Genomic DNA, 19,624 nt, shown 5'->3' with positions numbered 1-19,624 from the left:
TCTCCACATGATGAGAGCTCTCTGCTTATATCATTATTATAATTTTTTAGCATGCACCGCTTTGTAGCTGAATGCTATCTGTGAGAGTCAGTTTCCTCTACGCAGTTAGACATCAATTTCAATTGTGCCGCTTATGAGTCGTCTGTTTTGGCAGTCAGCCACAGGTGACAGTTTCCGTAGTGAAGTAAAGGCTGAACCGCGTCTGATGCAGCATTCAAGCTTCTAGTCGTCGCATACGCCGAACTACACGCCAACTTCGGCGTCGACCGCAAGCGCGTGCAACAGTGGTGTAGCCAGAAGATCTGGTAGCCACAGACTAATGAGGGAGGGCCAATTTATTTTATAGTGTACGGGTGTTTAACATCCTAAAGTGACTCAGGCTATGAGGGACGCAGTAGTGAAGGGCTCCGGAAATTTCGACCACCTGGAGCTCTTTAACGTGAACTGACATCGCACAGTACACGGGCTCCTAGAATTTCGCCTCCATCGAAATTCGACCGCCGTACTCGGCGGAATGACCAGGCACCAGGCATAAATAGAACTATGCACAAGATATAGCGTCAAACTATAATAGACAATGATTTTATGGTTTATGTTTTATGGAGGCTAAACGATCCGAAGCGGCTCAGGCTATGAGGGATGCTGTAGAGAAGGGCTCCGGAAATTTCGACCACCTGGGGTTCTTTAAAGTGCAATGACATCGCATAGTACGCGGGCCTTTCGGGTCTTCGGGTCAGCAGCCGAGCGCCATAACCACTGAGCCACCGCGGCGGTGTTGTAATAGACAAGATGTTTCCTGTGAAAAGAGGTCGAGATTTGAACAGAAAATTCCCCTTTCCAGTAAGGCTTGCATACCGCCAAAACCCCCCTCCCCTCAAATATATGCGATCCTTACCGCATATATATGCATCAACTTCTGGACAGAGGTCTAGGAAACTAGGTATCGACAGAATAGAGGACCAAAAGTGTGTTTGCATGGGAAACCTACCCTAGTTTTCCCGCCAACCACTGGCGCCATCTAAGGACCATTCTCGCACTTACTCTCCAGAAGCATGGCCGCATGTAATGGGAAAAGTTCCCTCGCGCTCCGCGGAGCGGCGGTGTTCTCCCACTCCTGCCTACGGTGCCGTGGCATGGCACACGCTTGGAGAAGCGCATACATCGCAGGGTGCACGTGTCCAATCTGGCGTCAGCTTCGCTCTAAAATGTGTTGACAGCCAGAGGAAACCGCAAGGAAATCAATGTACGCCGCTTTATATCCCCAAATCAGGTTTACACAGTGCACGTTGTTTTCTGTAGCATAATATGGTCGAGACGCAGCTAAGGCTGTGTTGATGCACAGCCGAAAAAATGCCGAAAACATTTTACCCAGAGCTATTGGAAACTTTTAAAGGGCCGTTTTAACTAATACCTAGGTGTCTGGATTATTTTAGCCGATTGTGACAATTTATGCTCCTTTAGAAAATTTCAGAGATTAAGAATTGTTCCCTTTGATTTTACTCTGTTGGTTTTAGAATGGACATTCTTGATGTACAAGCGCAGAACGAAGCGTGGCTCTATTCGCGAACGAACTGAACCTCAGGGGCTCCAGGAAGTCTGGTTGCATTGGGGAAAGACGGCAGGTTCATCGAAGTTTAAGTGTAACTCATAGCTTGAAAATACATTGCTGTTCTTTGCTTGTGACGAAATGTGCAGCGTATTGTGGAAAGTTGTTATCGCGTTTTTGTTCGCGAGAACTTAATTCGGACACGAGCTAGATCACCGCAGACAATCAGTCCGAAGCTGGTCAAATGTTCTTAAGGGAATCCCCCAAGATGGAGTAGATTTGTAATAAGGGAATAATTACTCATTGGCATCCACCCGAGCGCAGCCATACGGCTACAAAAGAAAGCTATACAGCTTTCTCAGAAACTTCGTAGTTAAAGAAAAATTCGTCCTGGTCCGGTGTTCGAACCCGGGACCACCGGGTTCCATTTCGGCGGGACATTTTGTCCATTTTCCATTTTCGGCGTGACAGATCCACGTGATCGCGATCTGACAGGCGAAAGTTTTGATGCACGAAGGCATTCAACGGCAAAATTTTACCTCTCTGTTCGCAGATTTTTGTTAGCCCGGCCGATTACACCGCGACGAAATAAAACACGAGGAAAGATACACTGCAGGCATGAGTGGGATTCAAACAAACTTCTGTTAGGTGCTAGTACGGGTAGTGGACAGGCGACGCGCCGAGGCCATATATCTCCGCTGATGCGAGATGATGGCGCTGGCGCTGCTGCTCCTTCCATCTACTTGTGCTGCTGCTACGATAGCAGCAATAATGAAGAGGAAATAACACGATCCTGTGAGACTCTCTCCAAGAGGGCCAGTATCACTGCCGCGTGCAGGCAGAAATGAGTTGAGAAAGTTTCGAATGGAACGAATAAAATTGCTGGCGTCACTAAAGCATCGCGCGACTAAGGGTGTGACGCAACAGCTTGATGGGTTAATGGAAATATGTGGAAAAGGACATTGTCTACTTTACATTCACTGATCCCTTGGAGTCGTTGGAGTCAGCGTGAAAACAAAGGTGCCTCTGCCGCACGGGCCTCCGGGCATAGCGTTTTCTGATGTGCCCCGTTCGCTGCGTCTAACCTTGCGTCTAACAGTGGTAGAACAAATTTTCGCAGAACGGAATATGCATGTAAAATAGGACGCAGAAAAAAGTTTTCTGAGTGCTTTCAAGGTATCGTGTATCGCATCCCCCTTTTCTGCGGAAAGCATTACATCGGACAAACCGGGAGGCGTGTTAATGACACAGCAGGAGAGCACGCCACAGCGATAGCAGGGAAGTGCGGCACAAACCTTGCAATCCACAGCAGGGATTGCGAATCATGCAACAAGCAAACAAGCCCCGCTGGCCTTCACCACGTGCAGGTACTGAAAAAGAACAAAGAGCAGCTGGCACTAGAGATCTTGGAAGCCTGGGCCATCCGTGATTCAGGATAGCAATGCGTCAGCAAGCCATCAGTTTGCCAATCGAAAAAAAAGGCCAAGTACCTGCGCGGCGATCTAAGAAGAAGACGATAGATTATCTTTCGAAGGAATGCCTGTCATTCAGGATAAATATGCGGTTTTTCAAATCAATTCTTCAGTTGTCAGTGCAGAATCGTCCTCGTATGTATGTTTCTTGAACGTCTTTGTTCACTTTCTACTGCTCAATTATACGATTCTTCAATGTCCACAAAGCTCTTCTGCTTCCAATCTGTTCTCACACCACGCAAAATAAAATGCTCCTGATTTACCCTTCAATTTGCCCAGAAGTTTCTTTCCACCAGTAAACAAATTTTTTTCTCTTCTACACGAGCAGCTGTGCAGGGATAATGCTTTGACCTTTACTCTTACCGGTTGCTCCGAGACGACAAAGTAAACCTCTGGCTTATCTCCTTAATGTCATCTATCGGTTTTCTTTTCTCCAGCCCCGTTCAGGTTAGTAAGTGTGCACGCCTCCATATCCTGCGAGGTAAAGTGGGCTGCCAGTTTATCAGGTCTAGCCCCTCAACCTGTCAGCACTCACCGATAAGGCTGCGCTGCCACCTATTGCGTATACCGCACTATCGGAAAAGTACGCAATTATTTCCGCGAAGGCCGCAGTCTGAAGCGCAATTTGTTGAGCGAGTGCGTCACATCTGCAGAGGTTGAGGGAGACATGCGTTAAAGGGGAATCAGTCATTGGAATTTGTGTCACAGATCACAAGTGTATGACGACACATCCGCCCCGTGGAATTTTCGCAGGGTGACGTTAGGTAGGAGCTATTCGGGCTCTGGGGCGATATTAGAGGCGCGCAGAAAGGAAAACACTTACTCAACGGATACTCCGGGGCGTAAGCGGCACAAATTCTCGTCGTGCGATGGCGGCGTCGGGTGTGGCACAGGTTGCTGGAATCGCTGTAATTTTCGCGACGCTTGTACTCTGCCAAGGTAAGCCAAAATTACATTTATTCCTCTCAATGCCTATTTGTTAATTGTCTGGGCATAGGTTTCTTACCTGAGACTTGAAAATACATCTCTATGACAACATATCGATTGCCGTTTGGCGCTGATCCTGTAGTGGGAGTCTTTCCACCCACTCAAGGATGAAAGCGAGTTTGAGCTTAATATCTCATCAAATAGCCTAACATCAGGAAATTTGGTTTATTTGGGTTTAACGTCGCGAAGCGACTCAGGCTATGAGGGACGCCGTAGTGAAGGGCTCCGGAAATTTAGACCACCTGGGGTTCTTTAACGTGCACTGACATCACACAGTACACGGGCGTCTAGAATTTCGCCTCCATCGAAATTCAGCCTCCCCGGCCGGGATCGAACCCGCGTCTTTCGGGTCAGCAGCCGAACGCCGTAACAACCGAGCCACCGCGGCGAGCTAACGCCAAGAATTGTAACTAAGCGAAGGCAATAATGTTCTGCTATTGTGTTTTTTTATGTTTTTTCTTTTTTATCCCCTTTCAATCACTGCTTTGACGACTGTTGGTGGCAAGAAAAAATGAACTCTCCCTGATAAACAGGTGAAGGCCTAAACTTGAGAACAGCACTTTGAATTGCAGATTCCAAAATAAATATATCTCATTGTTGTGTAGGCCTAAAATGCACCGCATGGAAAGAATGCGCTTCTGGTAATCAAAGCTTCAAAAGATTCAAATAGTGCTCGACTTTTTCGGCAAGTGTATTACACCTGTGCAGAAATACTTATTGGTATGCAGAGAATTATACATGAATAAATTGTAAGACGCAAACAGCGATTGGCTAAACTACAAACGATAAACTATAAACTAAAGAATGGAGGAGTGAGGATGAAATAAAGTCCGTGTATACCCGGATACTACCAGAAAAAGGTTTCAGTCCACCGTAGGCTTTACATTTTGGGATCCTCACTAAGGACCTCCTTTCTGATATCCACATCATTTGTCTGGGAACTGCGCCATGCACAGCTCAAGAGTAAAAAATAAAGCTAAAAGTTAGCTTCAAGAACTCATGGTGGGAAGTCTGGCATATATGTGATATGACACAAAACGGTGTGATTTCTGTTGAGCAGGAATAGTTGTTAGCATTTCTTGAAAAAAAAAATTATACTCCTCTGATTTATCGAAGAAGAGCAAGTCTTCTGTCGCATATATGTTAGTGAGTGCACTTTCATGTTTTCTCAATGAACAGCACAAAAATTTCGTAACCAAAATTAATTGCGATTATGTAGCCAACTACAACATTTCAGGTAATACAGGCCGGTTTAGTCGCTGGAAATGTTAGTTTATAGAAGTAGTCTAAGAGCGTATGTCCTTATATTTTCTCTTTTGTTCATAATATTCGAAGAGATGTAGGAAGACGAAAAAGTTCAAGACGGACTAACTCTTCTTTTTATATCTCCAATGTCTTTAAAAATGGTTCCAATATTAAAGGGAGCACATCACACACATGTTACCAATAATTATTTGATGGCTAGGAGTGAGAAGCCCATTTTTCCTTCCTTGGGCGATCCTCAAGACGAATAATCCTCATCAGTCATTTAGCACTTCCATTGGGAAGCAGCAACAAATTTTGTTTTTGGGTTCGAACACACTGTTTTGTTTTAAACTAGGCTCCTATGTGTGGGTCACCTATACATGATTCGTAATAAACGTTACTTTTAGTGTGAAATTTCTGGAGCCCTTCACTGCGGTGTCCCTCATGAACCGTAAACTATTTTCCGTGAGAAAGCATTACTTTACTAGCATTCCTCAAAAAGATGATGGGTCTGTCGGGCGCAGCAATTTGCTGTGCCCGACAGACAGCAATGTATTGGTGAAAAGGCAGAGAAGGATCCACTCATCCGACTTCTTGAGGCCTTTACGAGGGCGGGGGTAAAGGCGATGACTATCTTGACAGTAGGATGTAATATCTTTGAAGGTATAGACAGCATTAAAATCGGGTTCCACATCGAGTGGGTAGGAGAAAGCCCGGTGAGAGAGCGCGTGGGTGGCTGCGTCTGCTGCCTCGTTTCCTGCCAACCCCTGAGGAGCAGGGGCCGATATAAGGTAACGGTGTGCGGGGTCCGTATCCCGTATGCAAATGTGGTAGATTCGATAGGGTAGGAAGGTCGTGCAGCCTTGTTCGACGTTGTATTTTGAATCGGAACGTGAGACAGCGAGAGCAATCGTGACCACTTTTGCATGGCCGTCAAGTGTGTTGCTGTTGTGAACTACCGCTGCCGTGTACCATCTCCCGTGGTTAGGGCCGGAGGCGTCCACGTAGTATGCACCTGTTTTGTTGCCATAATGTCGGGCTAGGGCTTCCGCTCTTGCCAGGCGCCGACCATTATGGTCTTCGTGTGACATTTTGGCTGGAAGGGGTCGCACATGGAGGGCGCGTCTCGACAGTTCTGGGACGCGAAACCTGTCTTCCATGGAAGGGTGTGTTGGATTTGGAGTCGAGCAAGAAGGCGGCGACCCGACTCCGTTAGCGACAAGCGCGTGTACTGGTTTGTAAGGTGCGCCTCCCGGAGCTCCCGGAAAGTATTCACCATCCCAAGGGCCATAAGCCGGCTGTTCGAAGTAGTGATGGGGAGGTCAAGGGCACGGTTAATAATGTTGCGAAAGATGGCCTTAAAGGTATTCCCCTCTTGTTTCCATAGGTGGAGATAAGGAGTCGAATAGAGAATTCGACTGGTTACAAAGGCGTTTGCCAGGCGCAAGGCATCCTTTCTTCGTAACCCCCGCGTTTGTTAGAAATCCAGCGGACCATGCGGCCCACCTGGTTCCCCACCTTACGGAGTTTTGCCAATGTAGTGTCTGGCCGCCTGTGTTTGCTGATGTAGAGTCCGAGTACCGGTATCTGGTCAGTTTCGCGTATGGGGCTACTGTCAAGGGAAAGAGACATTTTAGTTCTGCCCTTTTGTGAGGGGCGGAGGTGCACAAATTCTGATTTTTGAGGGGAACAACGAAGACCGCAGCGGCAGACGTAGCGGTCTACTATCGTCGCCGCTGTTTGCAGGCTGGTTTCAATGTCCTCTATGCTGCTCTGCGTGGCCCACAGGGTGATGTCATCGGCGTTCCGAAGCGTGCTGCACGCCGGCGACACCACCCAGCTTGGCCGGTAGGTGCATCATAGCCAGACTGAAGAGCAGCGGGGAAACCTTTGGGGGGGGGGGGGGGGGGGGGGGGCGGTGTCCCCGCGTGCCGAGTAGGTAAGGACCATGCTCTCTATCTTGGATGCGGATGTAGGATTGACGATCCATTAAAAATTAGCTTATGTATCGGAATGTGTTGAGGCCCTAGTTGGTCTGGCTTAGGTTACGGAGTGTGATCTCGTATGTTAAATTGTCAAATGCCCCTTTAAGATCCAAGGCGAGTACTACCCGGACATTATGAGGCACTCGATGGGGTCAAGGACTTCCCGACTGAGTTGCAGGAGGACATACTGTGCGTATCTATGCGGGAGGAATCCGAACATGGTGCTTGCAAAGACATATTTGAGTTCAAAGACATGTTTGCGTTCTCCATTAGTTTACCCACACATGGGGTGAGACAGGTGAGGAGGAGGTTATCTGTGTCAGTTGGTTTGCCTGCTTTAGGAATAAAGGTTACCACAGCCGTTTGATATCCACCTGCAAAAAAAAAATGTATTTGCGCACAGTATTTCGTTCATAGCTTTGCTAAACCTCGACACAAGTTTTTATTTTCGAAGGGTTATATTTGGTATAACAAAACCTTAATTCATACGAAGTTATTAAGACACCATTTCACTCTTGAGATAATGGATAAATGCGTTTTAGATAGGATAAGATGTAGGAATGGAACACTAAAGTGTGCTTTAAAAAAGGCGAAGTTTTTGCCCAGCATGCTATAAGGTAAAGCACTACAGAAAGGGCTCTTGCACGCTCGTTTTCAAGCGGCTTGCCGAAACACCACATCGAGGCCTGAAAGAATTATAGGACATGGGGGTTTAACGTCCCTAAGCGACTCAGGCTATGAGGGATGCCATGTTGAAGGGCTTCGGATATTTCGACCACGTGGGGTTCTTTAACGTGGGCTCGCTCACATCGCACGGAACTCGGGCCTCCGGAATTTCTCCTCCTTCTAAATTCGATTGTCCCGGCCAGGATAGAACTTGCGTTTTTCGGGTCAGCAGCGGAGCCCCATAATCCCTACAACACCGCAGCAGACATTATAGGACCTCAGAGCGCTACTTTTTCAAGAGCACCCACTCTGGGGGTCACCTACATAATGTTTTTCTGGTCAGCAGAGGAAGCAGAATTTTTATTTTCAACATATTATTATGAAAATACAGTTTTAACCAAAAGCGAAGGAGAGCAGAACTTTTTGCTGGGCTAGTTGGTCCATTCTGACATTGGTGAAAACAGCGCTCTTTCCTGTCACTTCCTCGTTTCGCCTTCGGGCTTCTTCTTTCGCGCTGTTTTCACCAATGGCGAAGGAGAGACATGGACGTGAGACTAAGCTGAATGCTTAAATGACACTCATCTGACTCGAGGCACGACTTTCCGGAACTTTCCTTTACGGGAGGTAGCCAGAGCACAGAAGGCTGAAGGTGGTTCCAACGATGGTCACAAAACTGAGTTCACGAGCTTCAAATGAATGAAGCCTGTCCAAAAGGCGAAGCACGAGGAAATATAAGGGTGGTGAATTGAGTGAATCGATATTCGTTTATACAGCATTCCGGCAAGCGAGGACACAGGAAATAAAAATTACAGGTATTCATACCTACCTCGTGGAGTAGAGTGGAATGAACTTCATCGAGGGGAAAGGGAGGGTTGGTCTGGGGACCGCTGGTAGCTACTCACAGTCCGTGGAGATTTGTGGCTCGGCCGCCCTGCTAAATGACCTTGATTTGCGTGTCCTGGAGTTCGGTGGTCCTTAGCAGGTCCCAGGCTTCCTGTGAGCGATCCGGCAGGATGTCCTCGGGAGGTCTGTGGTACCCACAGGCACATATCATATGGCTCAACTTGTTCTCCTCGATATAGTGGCAGATAGGATTTATTCCGTCATTAAAACTAGCAAAGTAGCTCAGATTATGGTAACTGTCTGTTCGTACTTGTCTCCGGGCTACGTGTTGGTGTCCGTTCAGCGATTTGTGTGGTGATGGGAGGAGAGTTCTTCTGTTTAGTTTACTTCCTGTAGTGACCTCATTGTAGGTTGTGAGTGGCTCTTATTGGGTATCCTGGTTGTGAGGGGCATCACCTGCTCGGCCTGCGAGTACTCGAGAATGGCGGTGTGCTGCCTCATTCCCAGGGTTTCCCTCATGAGCCGGAGTCCAAATTATTTCTACCTCTTTGTCGAGGATTCTATCTTTGTGTGCCATCAAGAGCTAGACCGCTTCGATAGAGATCCTGCCTCTAGAGCAATTCTTTATAGTGAGCTCGGGGTCGCTGACCACGATAGGGGCGTTAGTCATCTCAATAGACCTCTCCTCGGGTACGTCACGCGAGGCGAGTGACGTCACGGCGATGACGTTTCCGGCTCACGCCGGGAACCCGATGGGCAAAACAGTCCTCCGTTTGCGTGCGATCCCGTATAGTTTTGCTGGGCGAGCAAGGAAGCGATCGCAGTGCGGGCGCCGGAACCCGTGCCTCGACCCTGTCTCGTGATGCCTGCGAGCTGCTGTGCCGTGGGATGCACTAACCGTGCCAAGAGAGGCATCCGCTTCAGGTGCACCCACACCTGAAGGTGTGGGTGCACGCCATGCGTCGAGATAAATGGAAGCCAAGACCGGCAGATAGGATATGCGGAGCGCACTTCATCTCTGGTGAAAAGCATTCCTTTCTTCCGCTTGCTGATTTTGAAGAGCTAGTGAGGTGAATGGCACAGAGAACTTTTTTTCTCGTCTTACCCGCCAACGCAGGCGCCCCGTCCTCGTTACCGGAACCACCCGGACCGGGTGCCCAGCGTTTCCTCATTCAAGAAGAGAAATCACAGCGCAGATATGAAGAAGTGTGGTCGTTTTGAGCGGACAATCTTAGCAACATCTTAGTTGTTGCAAACTGGTAGTATGGGGCAAGAAAGCGTAAAGCAGGTTAGCTGTGCAGGGTTTGAACTCAGGCGACACATGGGATGTAAGGGGCGTCGCGGTGCTCGGAACCGGAGCAGTTTCAGCCGCCTAAGGACCCTTTTAACAGACCCGACACCGCACGGCCATAAGCGTTTTTTTTTCGCAATGGCTCTGAGCAGTGACCGCGCAGAGGGCACAACAGTTAGAGCAGATTCTCCCCCAACGAAGCGACAGTCAGCGTTCTCAGCTTCAGCCCCGTCGACAAGCGGCCGAGATCGAATCAGCGATGCCATTGCGGCGGCGGTTGCGATACAGAACCGGATAACACAATCAAAATATAAGACCTCGCATGCAGTAACACAATCAAAATATATGACATCCTACGCACTGCATTATTGTACGCTGACTTCACACGTGAACAGTATTCTGACGTGACGGTTAGCCTGTAATGCATTTCGAATCTACCGCATGCAATTATCTTTCTACTGATCACGGTAGCGCGTTAAAACGCTGTTGTTCGACATCCCGCCGAACACTTGAACTAACCCGGCCATGCATGTGCAGTGAGCTGCCTGTACGCTTCCTTCTTCTCGCAAAAGTGTCCACGCTTCGTACGGCTCGCCGGTGGTCCTCTGCGACGGGGTCACTTTTGCTTTTAAAAAGCTGCACTCTAAACCAAAGTCGGCTGCCAAAACTTGGCGCACGTGCCCTTCCGCTGCAAGAACGTACGCCTTCAGCGAACGGTAGCACTGCATGCTCTCAGTAGTGTAAGGGCCGGGCGTCTGAACGAGATAAACGTATATGTCGCCTGTCACAAAATTCAGCGCATTTTTGAAGCAAAGAAAAACAGCGCCGCGCGGACGCGTCTCGCCGGCACGAGACGAACGGGAGAGGAGGAAACCCCCGCGGAGCGCCTAGCCTGTGTGCGTGTGCTCCCTCTCCCCTCCACCACCGCTCACCGACGCGGCGTGCGCCGAGGAAATGAGTCATCCACGCCGAAGATTTCTCTCGAACATGCGAGTCGGTTCTACTGCTGACGGGGGGAAGAGGGGGAAGCCTTGCGTGCGCTAAGACATGTCCCCCTCCTCTGCACTCGGACGTCGGCGACGCCGCCACGATGGCGCCACGCCAGAATACGCTCGAAACTTCGAGACGCGACCCCCGACCTCTGACCAATGGGGACGCGCGGCTGGCGACAGAAAGGAAGGGAAACTGCACCGGAGATGCTGCGTGTATGTGAGCGCCTACTTTGGCGCGTACAACAAACACACGGGAGAGCGAGCCTATAAAGAAGGACGTTGACCGCTGTCAAGTCAGTCCGGACCGCCGTTTAAGCTTCATCGAAGCGCGCCCGTTCGACTCCAGGGAAAACACCACTCGGCAAGCATCGGACCAACGAGGCAACGTTCGCCAGTCTGCGGGACGGCATCGTCGTGGAACTCTGGTAGTCGGACTGCCGCAGTGCCCGGTGAACAAATTGTGTTTTGTTTGTTTACCTCTCTCTTTCGTATGTTAGTGCACTTTAGGTGCAATATTGCCTTTGTATTGCATTCTCTCTCGAGTTTAACTTTGCCCGAGTTGCATTGTTTGTTAATCACTTTGTATGTGCTTGTACTAGTGATTGTGTAATCCTCTGTATCGTCCCTTTGCTGCATAAACTTTGTTTTGTTTGTGAACCTTTGGCTCCGACCCATTCTCTGGCTTGCGACCAGCGAAAGCTGGGCACCGAACGCCCAAAAACCTCTTGTCACTTGGTAGCTGGTCTCCGCTGAGCTTGCCACGCTGAGTCGAGGGCATCTCCTTTGAGTCCGAGACCGCTACCCTCACACGCTCTAAGGGTGTCTGGGAACTTCACGCGTAAACGTGCGCGAAGTGTGGGTGACATCGCCAAAACGCACGTTTGGCCGCAATTTCGGGTCGTTTCTCCAGTCCTTCAAAACGAAGGGGTCAGGGTAGTGTTTCCCGTCGACTTTCAGCTTTTCAACATATCGCTGCCGGGCGATTTCAGGCAGTGATTTCGCGTACTCTGACAGCTCCATCGCTTCCGAGGCACGTACGAGAGCGTTGGATGCCAGCCGAAGAGAGAGCGTTTTGCCCATCGCCGCTAGGAAGGAGAGCGCTGCAGTCGCTGCACGTGCGTTCCGTGACGTCACGTTGTTTACTCGAGGGAAAGGTCTATTACAGCCGCTCAGATGTTTCTTTCTGCCACTAGGGCGTTACCGGTTGTAATACCACCAGGACCCGTGTTTATAGTTTCCTTCTTTTATCCCCGTTTGAAATTGAAATTTGAAATTGAAATTGAACTTTGTTCCGTCGAGGCGGAAAGGGACTCGAACAAAAGTGAAAACATATCACTTGACGTGGTTCGAGCCCGCATTTACAAGGCATACAGCAGTTGCACATTTACAAGTATAGCAGTATAGTCACGAGAACATACACACATAGAAAGTGAGTCCAGACCTTCTTGTCTGAAAAGAAAAAAAGAAAAAAAAAGCGTTGTGAGAGTATGACAGCAAATAGCGAAATCTAACAACATGTTTAAACGTCACTGAACGGTACGTCATGCAGTTCGCTTTGTGGGAAGAAGAAATGCTATTATTTAAGGCAATGAAGTAATAGAAGCAGCTGTGTAACGCAATGAAACATTTGATGTTTTTGTTTTCAAGCTGAAGATAAGAAGTTGGAATGTGACGTACAAACCATTTGGGCATGCTACACGGGGATCGCCGAGCAGTACGGAGTCATGCCACTGACGAACACCTATGACAAGAACTCCTACCTGGAGAATTTGTGCCAAGAGTAAGTTACGTTTGCCCTCTCATCTTGTTACCGCACTTCCAATGTCTATCTATGTAGACATATCGAAAAAAAAGTTTTATCCGAAGCATTAAGTTTCCACCGTGCCGACTCTAAATGATCTCTCTCAATACTGAATAGCCCACATCCTCGTCAGGAATTGACCGCACCGTATACAAATAGACACGGCTCATCACAAAAAGAAAATGATGACAAGATGAATGGGTTTATCCATATCATGCGCAGAAGCACACAAGCACGCACGCACGCACGCACACACACACACACACACACACACACACACACAAACACACACACACACACACACACACACACACACACACACACACACACGCACGCACGCACGCACGCACGCACGCACGCACGCACGCACGCACGCACGCACGCACGCACACACACACACACAAAAACATGCGAGTACACCTGTGGCCGTGTTCTATAAGGAGCCATTATTCATTTTCTAATTGGAATCCATTTAGTGTCACAACCAACGCGCGTCACGCCTGAATCCGAAAACATTCTGGATCTTATTTTGACAAATAACCCGGATGCCCTACTTTCCGTTGCATATCTTCGAGGAATTAGTGACCATAATGTCATTCATGCTACCTTCTCATTTCCTGTAACACCAAATAAGACTCAAAAGAAAACTATAACACTTTACGAAAAAGGTAATTATGACGCGATAAATCATGAACTTGATACCTTTTTTCCCAGCTTCGAAACTGCATGTCACACTCAAACGATCCAAGATAACTGGGCGATGTTTAAGAATAAGTTAAATGATTTGGCTAATAAATATATACCAACTGTTAACATTCGCACCAGCCACCAAAAACCCTGGTTTACTAAATCCTTAAAAAGACTAGAAAATAAAAAAAGCGTCTCTATCGGGCGGCTAAAAACAACCCATCCCGATTGCAAACCTACTACGAAGCCGAAGATGAATATTTGACTGCGATCCGCAGCGCAAAGCGTTTATTTTATGCTACTACACTTCCAAATTTGTTGCGCAGTAACCCAAGACAGTTTTGGCAAGTAATAAACCCTCACCCACAACGCGCTATCACTCTCACCAATGATTTACAAGAAACCATTACCGATGCTGAATGTGCCGACGCTTTCAATTCCGCATTTGCCACTGTTTTCACGAAAGAAATCGAAACGCCCTCTTCTTTTCCTTATTTCAATATGGAAGGTACCATGCCAAACATCACATTTTGTGAAGACGGAATTTCATCCATAATCCAGAAGACTAAACTGTCGTCATCATTTGGCATTGATGGTATTAACTCTAAAATTCTAAGGAACACGAGACACACGGTTACTTCATACTTGTCATTGCTGTTCTCCCAGTCACTTTCTTCAGGAACCATGCCAGATGATTGGAAAGTGGGAAAGGTCGTTCCAGTCTACAAAACAGGTAACAGAAACTCTCCATTAAATTACCGACCTATCTCCCTAACAAGCGTGCCATGCAAAATCATGGAACATGTCATCTACTCTCAAGTTATTTCTTTCTTAGACTGTAACCATTTTTTTCATCCCTCGCAGCATGGGTTCCGCAAAGGTTTCTCCTGTGAAACCCAATTAGCTCTTTTTGTTCATGACTTACACACTAACATGGACACTAATGTGCAAACTGACGCAATCTATCTGGATTTTGCGAAAGCCTTTGATAAGGTGTCTCACCAGCGCTTATTACTAAAACTTCAACTGCTAAACCTAGATCCTAACGTTATAATGTGGATACAGGAATTCTTGTCCAATCGTACGCAAATGGTTTTAATCAACAGTAACTTATCTAGACCCCTCCCAGTAACTTCCGGCGTGCCCCAAGGATCTGTCCTTGGTCCTCTGTTGTTTTTAATATACATTAACGATTTACCTCAGTGTATTTCTTCTAATATACGCATGTTCGCAGACGACTGCGTCATTTACCGCACAATCAAAAACATATCTGACCAAACTGCTCTCCAGAACGATCTAATCAGCGTTTCAGACTGGTGCAACAATTCACTAATGACGCTAAATGCCAACAAATGTAAATGCATGCACTTCTCCCGCCGGCGCAGTCCCTTTTGTTTCCCTTACACAATTCTTAACACACCCCTGGAACTAGTGCAGTCTTACAAATACCTAGGTGTAACGCTCTCTCACGATTTGTCTTGGAGCACACATGTCACTAACATTATCGCCGCAGCTAACAAAACCTTAGGCTTTCTGAAACGTAATCTGCGAAACGCCCCGGAACATGTCAAATTACTAGCTTATAAATCACTTGTCAGGCCAAAACTGGAATATGCGTCGCCCATTTGGAATCCGCACCAAGCATATCTCGCCGACGCATTAGAATCAGTCCAAAATCGCGCTGTTAGATTTATTCATTCATCGTACTCATATAATATCAGCGTTTCATCTCTCAAAGCAGAATCTGGTTTATCATCGCTTTTCTGTCGACGTCGCATTGCTAGCCTTTCACTGTACCACAAGTTCTTTTTTTCGTCCCTTAATCAAGCACCATACATCACAGCAGCAGCACGCATATCATATCGAACCAGCCATCCACTTCAAGTTGCGCGCCCACGTGCCCGGACCACCACCTTCACTGCTTCATTTTTTTTCCGAACCGCCACAGACTGGAACGGCCTTCCCCACGAAATCGCTTCTACTACCTGCCCATCTTCGTTTTTGCAACTTGTATCTGACCATTTTTTCAATAACTGTTTACCATGATCCTTATTGTTTGTATAAAAACCCACCCCTTATGTAATGCCCCTACGGGGGACTTTTAAGGTAATAAACTGAACTGAACTGAACTGATTTGTTTTTCTGTCATTCGCCACCTCTGTTGGATGATGTAGCAGCGGCCTTGAATATTCCCTGGGAAGCCACCACAAAACTGGCTGATTGGTGCCCGGATTCCACTCTTGGCGGCGATATTTTACTGCAAATAGCAGCCAATGATCAATCGTTGCGTGCTGGCAGTGGCGAAAACTGTCGTCAATGAGGGAACACGCCCTCTTGCGACTTCTATGATTGGCCGCTTGCTGCCCACATCTGATGCTGCGGTTACTTTCACGTCACTCCACAGAAATGCCCAGTGGATATTCATTTCAAGTGGATCCTTATGGAATACAGCGCCTGCCCGCTTTACGATGACAATGTACGTTACAGAGCCTCGGACGGTCAAATTAATACATAGTCCTCACCTCTCCCATAGCCCAAGTGGAGCTTCGGGACGTTAAACTCCACATACCACATCATACGACTAGGCGATTATGACAAAAACTACGCTGTTATCTAAATATTGGATACCCTCGCAGGAGACACGAGTTTCCTGCAGAACCCCAATGCAAGGTCTCCTACCCAAGTTGCTCCGAGGACGAAAAGAAAAAGTTCACGGCCATGGAACGGGGGTACACTGCGCTTCGCGAAGCTACTAGCGATTCACAAGAATGCAAGTGTAAGTGCACTCGACAGTGTTGATTCCAGCATGCAACGGTAACTTTGCCGTGGCAATTAATACGGCGAGCCGTCATTGGTATCAGCTTCTCAGCCATGTTCCAATGTTTATACCACTGAAGGATTATGGCCCTCGCCAAGTTCATGCATCTTCGTAAGGAAATTTAATTTATATTTTTAACAACGGGAAAGATAACTAGCTGTCACTGCTAGAAAGGAGCGATACTCTCAGCATATCCATGAACTTGCTTTAAAGTTTTTTCCTCCCTTAAGAAAGGACACCATTGCTTTGATTCTGCTAGAGATTATTTCCTTAAGCCGTGCGTTCATAGAAGAGTATATAGAGCCCCCTCACCGGGGCAGAACCCGCCAAAAAAACCAAAAAAATGTGATTGGCTACCGGGCAATGACATCATAAGTGAAGTCACTGAGTGCAGAAATCCCATTGGCTGGAGGCAGGAGAGGTGTCCAGACCGGCAGTGACGTCACTAGACTAAGTTCGTCTTCGTGAAGGTTCCACCTGCCGACCGTGGCAGCCGTTATAAAGAAAAAGCGCGGGAATAGCAATCTATGGTATATGCCTTACGGCGGCCAAATCACCGGCTATTGGCACGCCACTAAAATCTGAGAAATACACTTGATTAAAGCTCAAATTTCAGTATAGAACAGCATTGAGGATTATGCAAGGATTCCTATTATTTGCTTGTAACCGCTGCAGTTTTCTTTGCATAACTTCAAATCGATCTAACCCGATAGGCTTTGATTAAGCGCTAATCAATTTTACCTTTTCTGCTTTTTTTCCCAGCTGTCGCCCTCCTGCGTGACTGTATGGACCTCGAAGTGATTGCGAAATGCGACGCGCACCCTGAAAGTGTAAAGCAAACATTTGAAGGCTCAGTGGAGGCGAACAAAAAGTAAGTACAGAAGACAGACTATCCTGCTCTAAAAGAAAACATGCGTTGGTGTTGTATATTTCATGCGGACGAAACAGTATTTGTTCTAGGGTTAGTGTTCATTGACAGATCCATCAATTCTGGACAAAAGCATTTTTAAGCGGGAAATAATTTATAAACGCTTTTTTTATTACAATCAATATATCCGCAGATCATCCGACGGCAGTCTTGCAATTTTTTTCTATTAACGTCTTTGCTGTCGTCAAAAGCGTTCGTTCCTCTTTGGCTTCCTATGGCAGTCTTAACTGTTCAATGCGACTGACTGAAACACTTTAAAAGAAAGATCTTCCTACATATCAGAAGAATGATCATTACCTTCAATATTTCCAAAACCGTATATTACAATTTTTTTCATTTTCAACATTTTTCTCCCGGAATGTTGGATATGTATAACTCCAAAAGACTTAAACGCGGCCTTGTTTTTCTGGCCTCAATTGCCCCATTTCTACAGGGTGATTTTTTTACAGCTTTAGAGATTTTTATTTTCAAAACCGTCAGCCATTCGTCATGGTCTCTTGCACTGGATTTTACGGTAAAACAGATGTCATGTAGTTGATACGAAACCATAATTAAGCGGTTAATCAAGTAAAATAACTAATAAACTTTTTATTTTTTACTTTAGGGAGCAAGGTTATACTGCGAAATTGATGGCAGTTAACATCCAACGTTAATTACGTCTTCAAGTTTTCTTGATCGGCAATGCGGGTCTGAATAACGATAGTCAAAAACACGGATTTGACAGCTCGTCGAGTTGGCTTTCTCGCATCGCATATTTATAAAATGGCGTCTTTTTCATTTACGCATAAAATATGCGCATTTGGTGATGATGGCGAAGAAGTTGACGATTTCGGCGACGATATCAGACGTAGCTACACCGTTTTATGTTTGGGTAACGCGGGAAAACCAACTAAATAATCTTTGCAATCCGTACATTTGCCGTTCGATATTTCCAACCACACTACCGATTACGGAAACTTAAAAATAGGACTCCTCTTCTATGTGCACTGCCAGAAATTTCGTAATATAACCTTGCTCCCTATAATAAAAAATTTTATAAGTTTTTAGGTTACTTGATTGTCTAAATAATGATCCATATGAGATGCATAATGTCCATCTTGCTGTACAATCCAGCCCAACAGAACGCAGCGACGTTTTTCACAGTTTTCAAATAAAAATGTGTACATGTTAAAAAAAAATCCCCCTGTATATGTGCACATGCTAACCTTTCAATTTCCTTTTTCCGTATTGGATCTCATTGGTAATTTTCAAAATATTTTGTAATTGCCTGATTGTCCTACTTTATCTGCCTTTATTGCGATGAAGTGCAAACGGTGGGGAGACCCACGAAAAATAAGGATGAGAGAGGAACATTAACACCCTGTGTAGTCTTCTATACGGTTCACAGCGCACGCAAGAAGATACGTTTCTGCTTGTCTGAAATCTCTTATCTACGTATTCTGTCATCTTTAATCCTTAGGGGCACTGAAAACTTGAAGGCATGCCTGAAGGATGCGGTGAAACCCTGCGCTGGCAAGCAATATGCTCAATCCATTGCACATCTGGACAAGATTGCCACCGCCATCGTAGACCTCCACACTTTCTCCGATGGGCGAAACTCTGCGAGCAGAACGAATGCAGCGATGGCAGCAATTGCTGCAGTCTCACTGAGTTGGCTGGCTCGCAGCTTGTATTAGAAATAAACACGGCTCACCGACATTGTTTGTGCTGTCAATTTAAGAGCTTTAAATAAGCGGAAAAATTCTGCTACCACTGAGGAAAAAAAGGGCAACTGCGGGAAAAACCCCTGAACTTTTCAGTCAAATACATTCCATTCAATTCCTTCAATAAAGAGCCAAACGAAATAGTTTTCCTCGTGTCTTGCTTTTTGTTCGGTGCATAGAATCATAGCCAAAGTGAAGCTCATAGGTTTCGTAGGTGGAGAGCTGTCGTTGCTTAACTGAATAGATAAGCAACCGAGTGGTCACACGCAATCAGTCTAAAACGAGCTGCATCACCATGTGCATAGTTGCCTCCCACACAATCAGTTAAGTATAATGTAGCTGACGTGATTTCTGGCATCTATAGCCATGGAAGAATATCAATGCATCTTTTCCATTTGTCACGTCAGAAGATAAGGGAATCTGCGTCAATTGTGTAGGAGTCTAGTTTGAAACATTAGTTCATCGATGTCTCCATTAATGTTCATCTAATACTTGCATGGCAACTTAGTATATTTCGTATATTTATTTCTTTTCAGCGCTCGGATATATGCAAAACGTTCACTGAAGAGCGCAGTATCGCTCCTAGCAATAGCGACATGAACGACAACTGTATAAGTTAAACATAGAGGCAGTAAACATGGTGTTTGATTAGCTAAGAAC

The 19,624-nt window shown here is 46.5% G+C and overlaps 1 protein-coding gene across 2 annotated transcripts in view; it reads left to right on the top strand.

Annotated features, from left to right (window-relative positions):
• Positions 1-3,541: 3,541 nt before the first annotated feature.
• LOC149336112 (uncharacterized) overlaps positions 3,542-19,624 on the top strand; it is a 42,559-nt gene continuing 26,476 nt past the window's right edge. Inside the window, exons 1-5 of one of the 2 annotated variants that reach the window (XM_089552600.1) lie at positions 3,630-3,957; positions 12,675-12,807; positions 16,152-16,291; positions 17,096-17,204; positions 18,721-18,959. In XM_089552600.1, coding sequence (XP_089408726.1) covers positions 3,888-3,957; positions 12,675-12,807; positions 16,152-16,291; positions 17,096-17,204; positions 18,721-18,937 — 669 coding nt within the window. In that variant the 5' untranslated portion in view covers positions 3,630-3,887 and the 3' untranslated portion in view covers positions 18,938-18,959. Of the gene's footprint in view, positions 3,958-12,674; positions 12,808-16,151; positions 16,292-17,095; positions 17,205-18,720; positions 18,960-19,624 lie in introns of those variants that run through there. The other variant, XM_089552599.1, reaches the window with a different exon arrangement.

The sequence above is a fragment of the Amblyomma mixtum genome, chromosome 7, assembly GCF_055824585.1.
Source record: "Amblyomma mixtum isolate Tamu chromosome 7, ASM5582458v1, whole genome shotgun sequence".
Taxonomy (NCBI): Eukaryota; Metazoa; Arthropoda; class Arachnida; order Ixodida; family Ixodidae; genus Amblyomma; species Amblyomma mixtum.
This window is presented reverse-complemented; position numbering and strand designations above follow the sequence as displayed.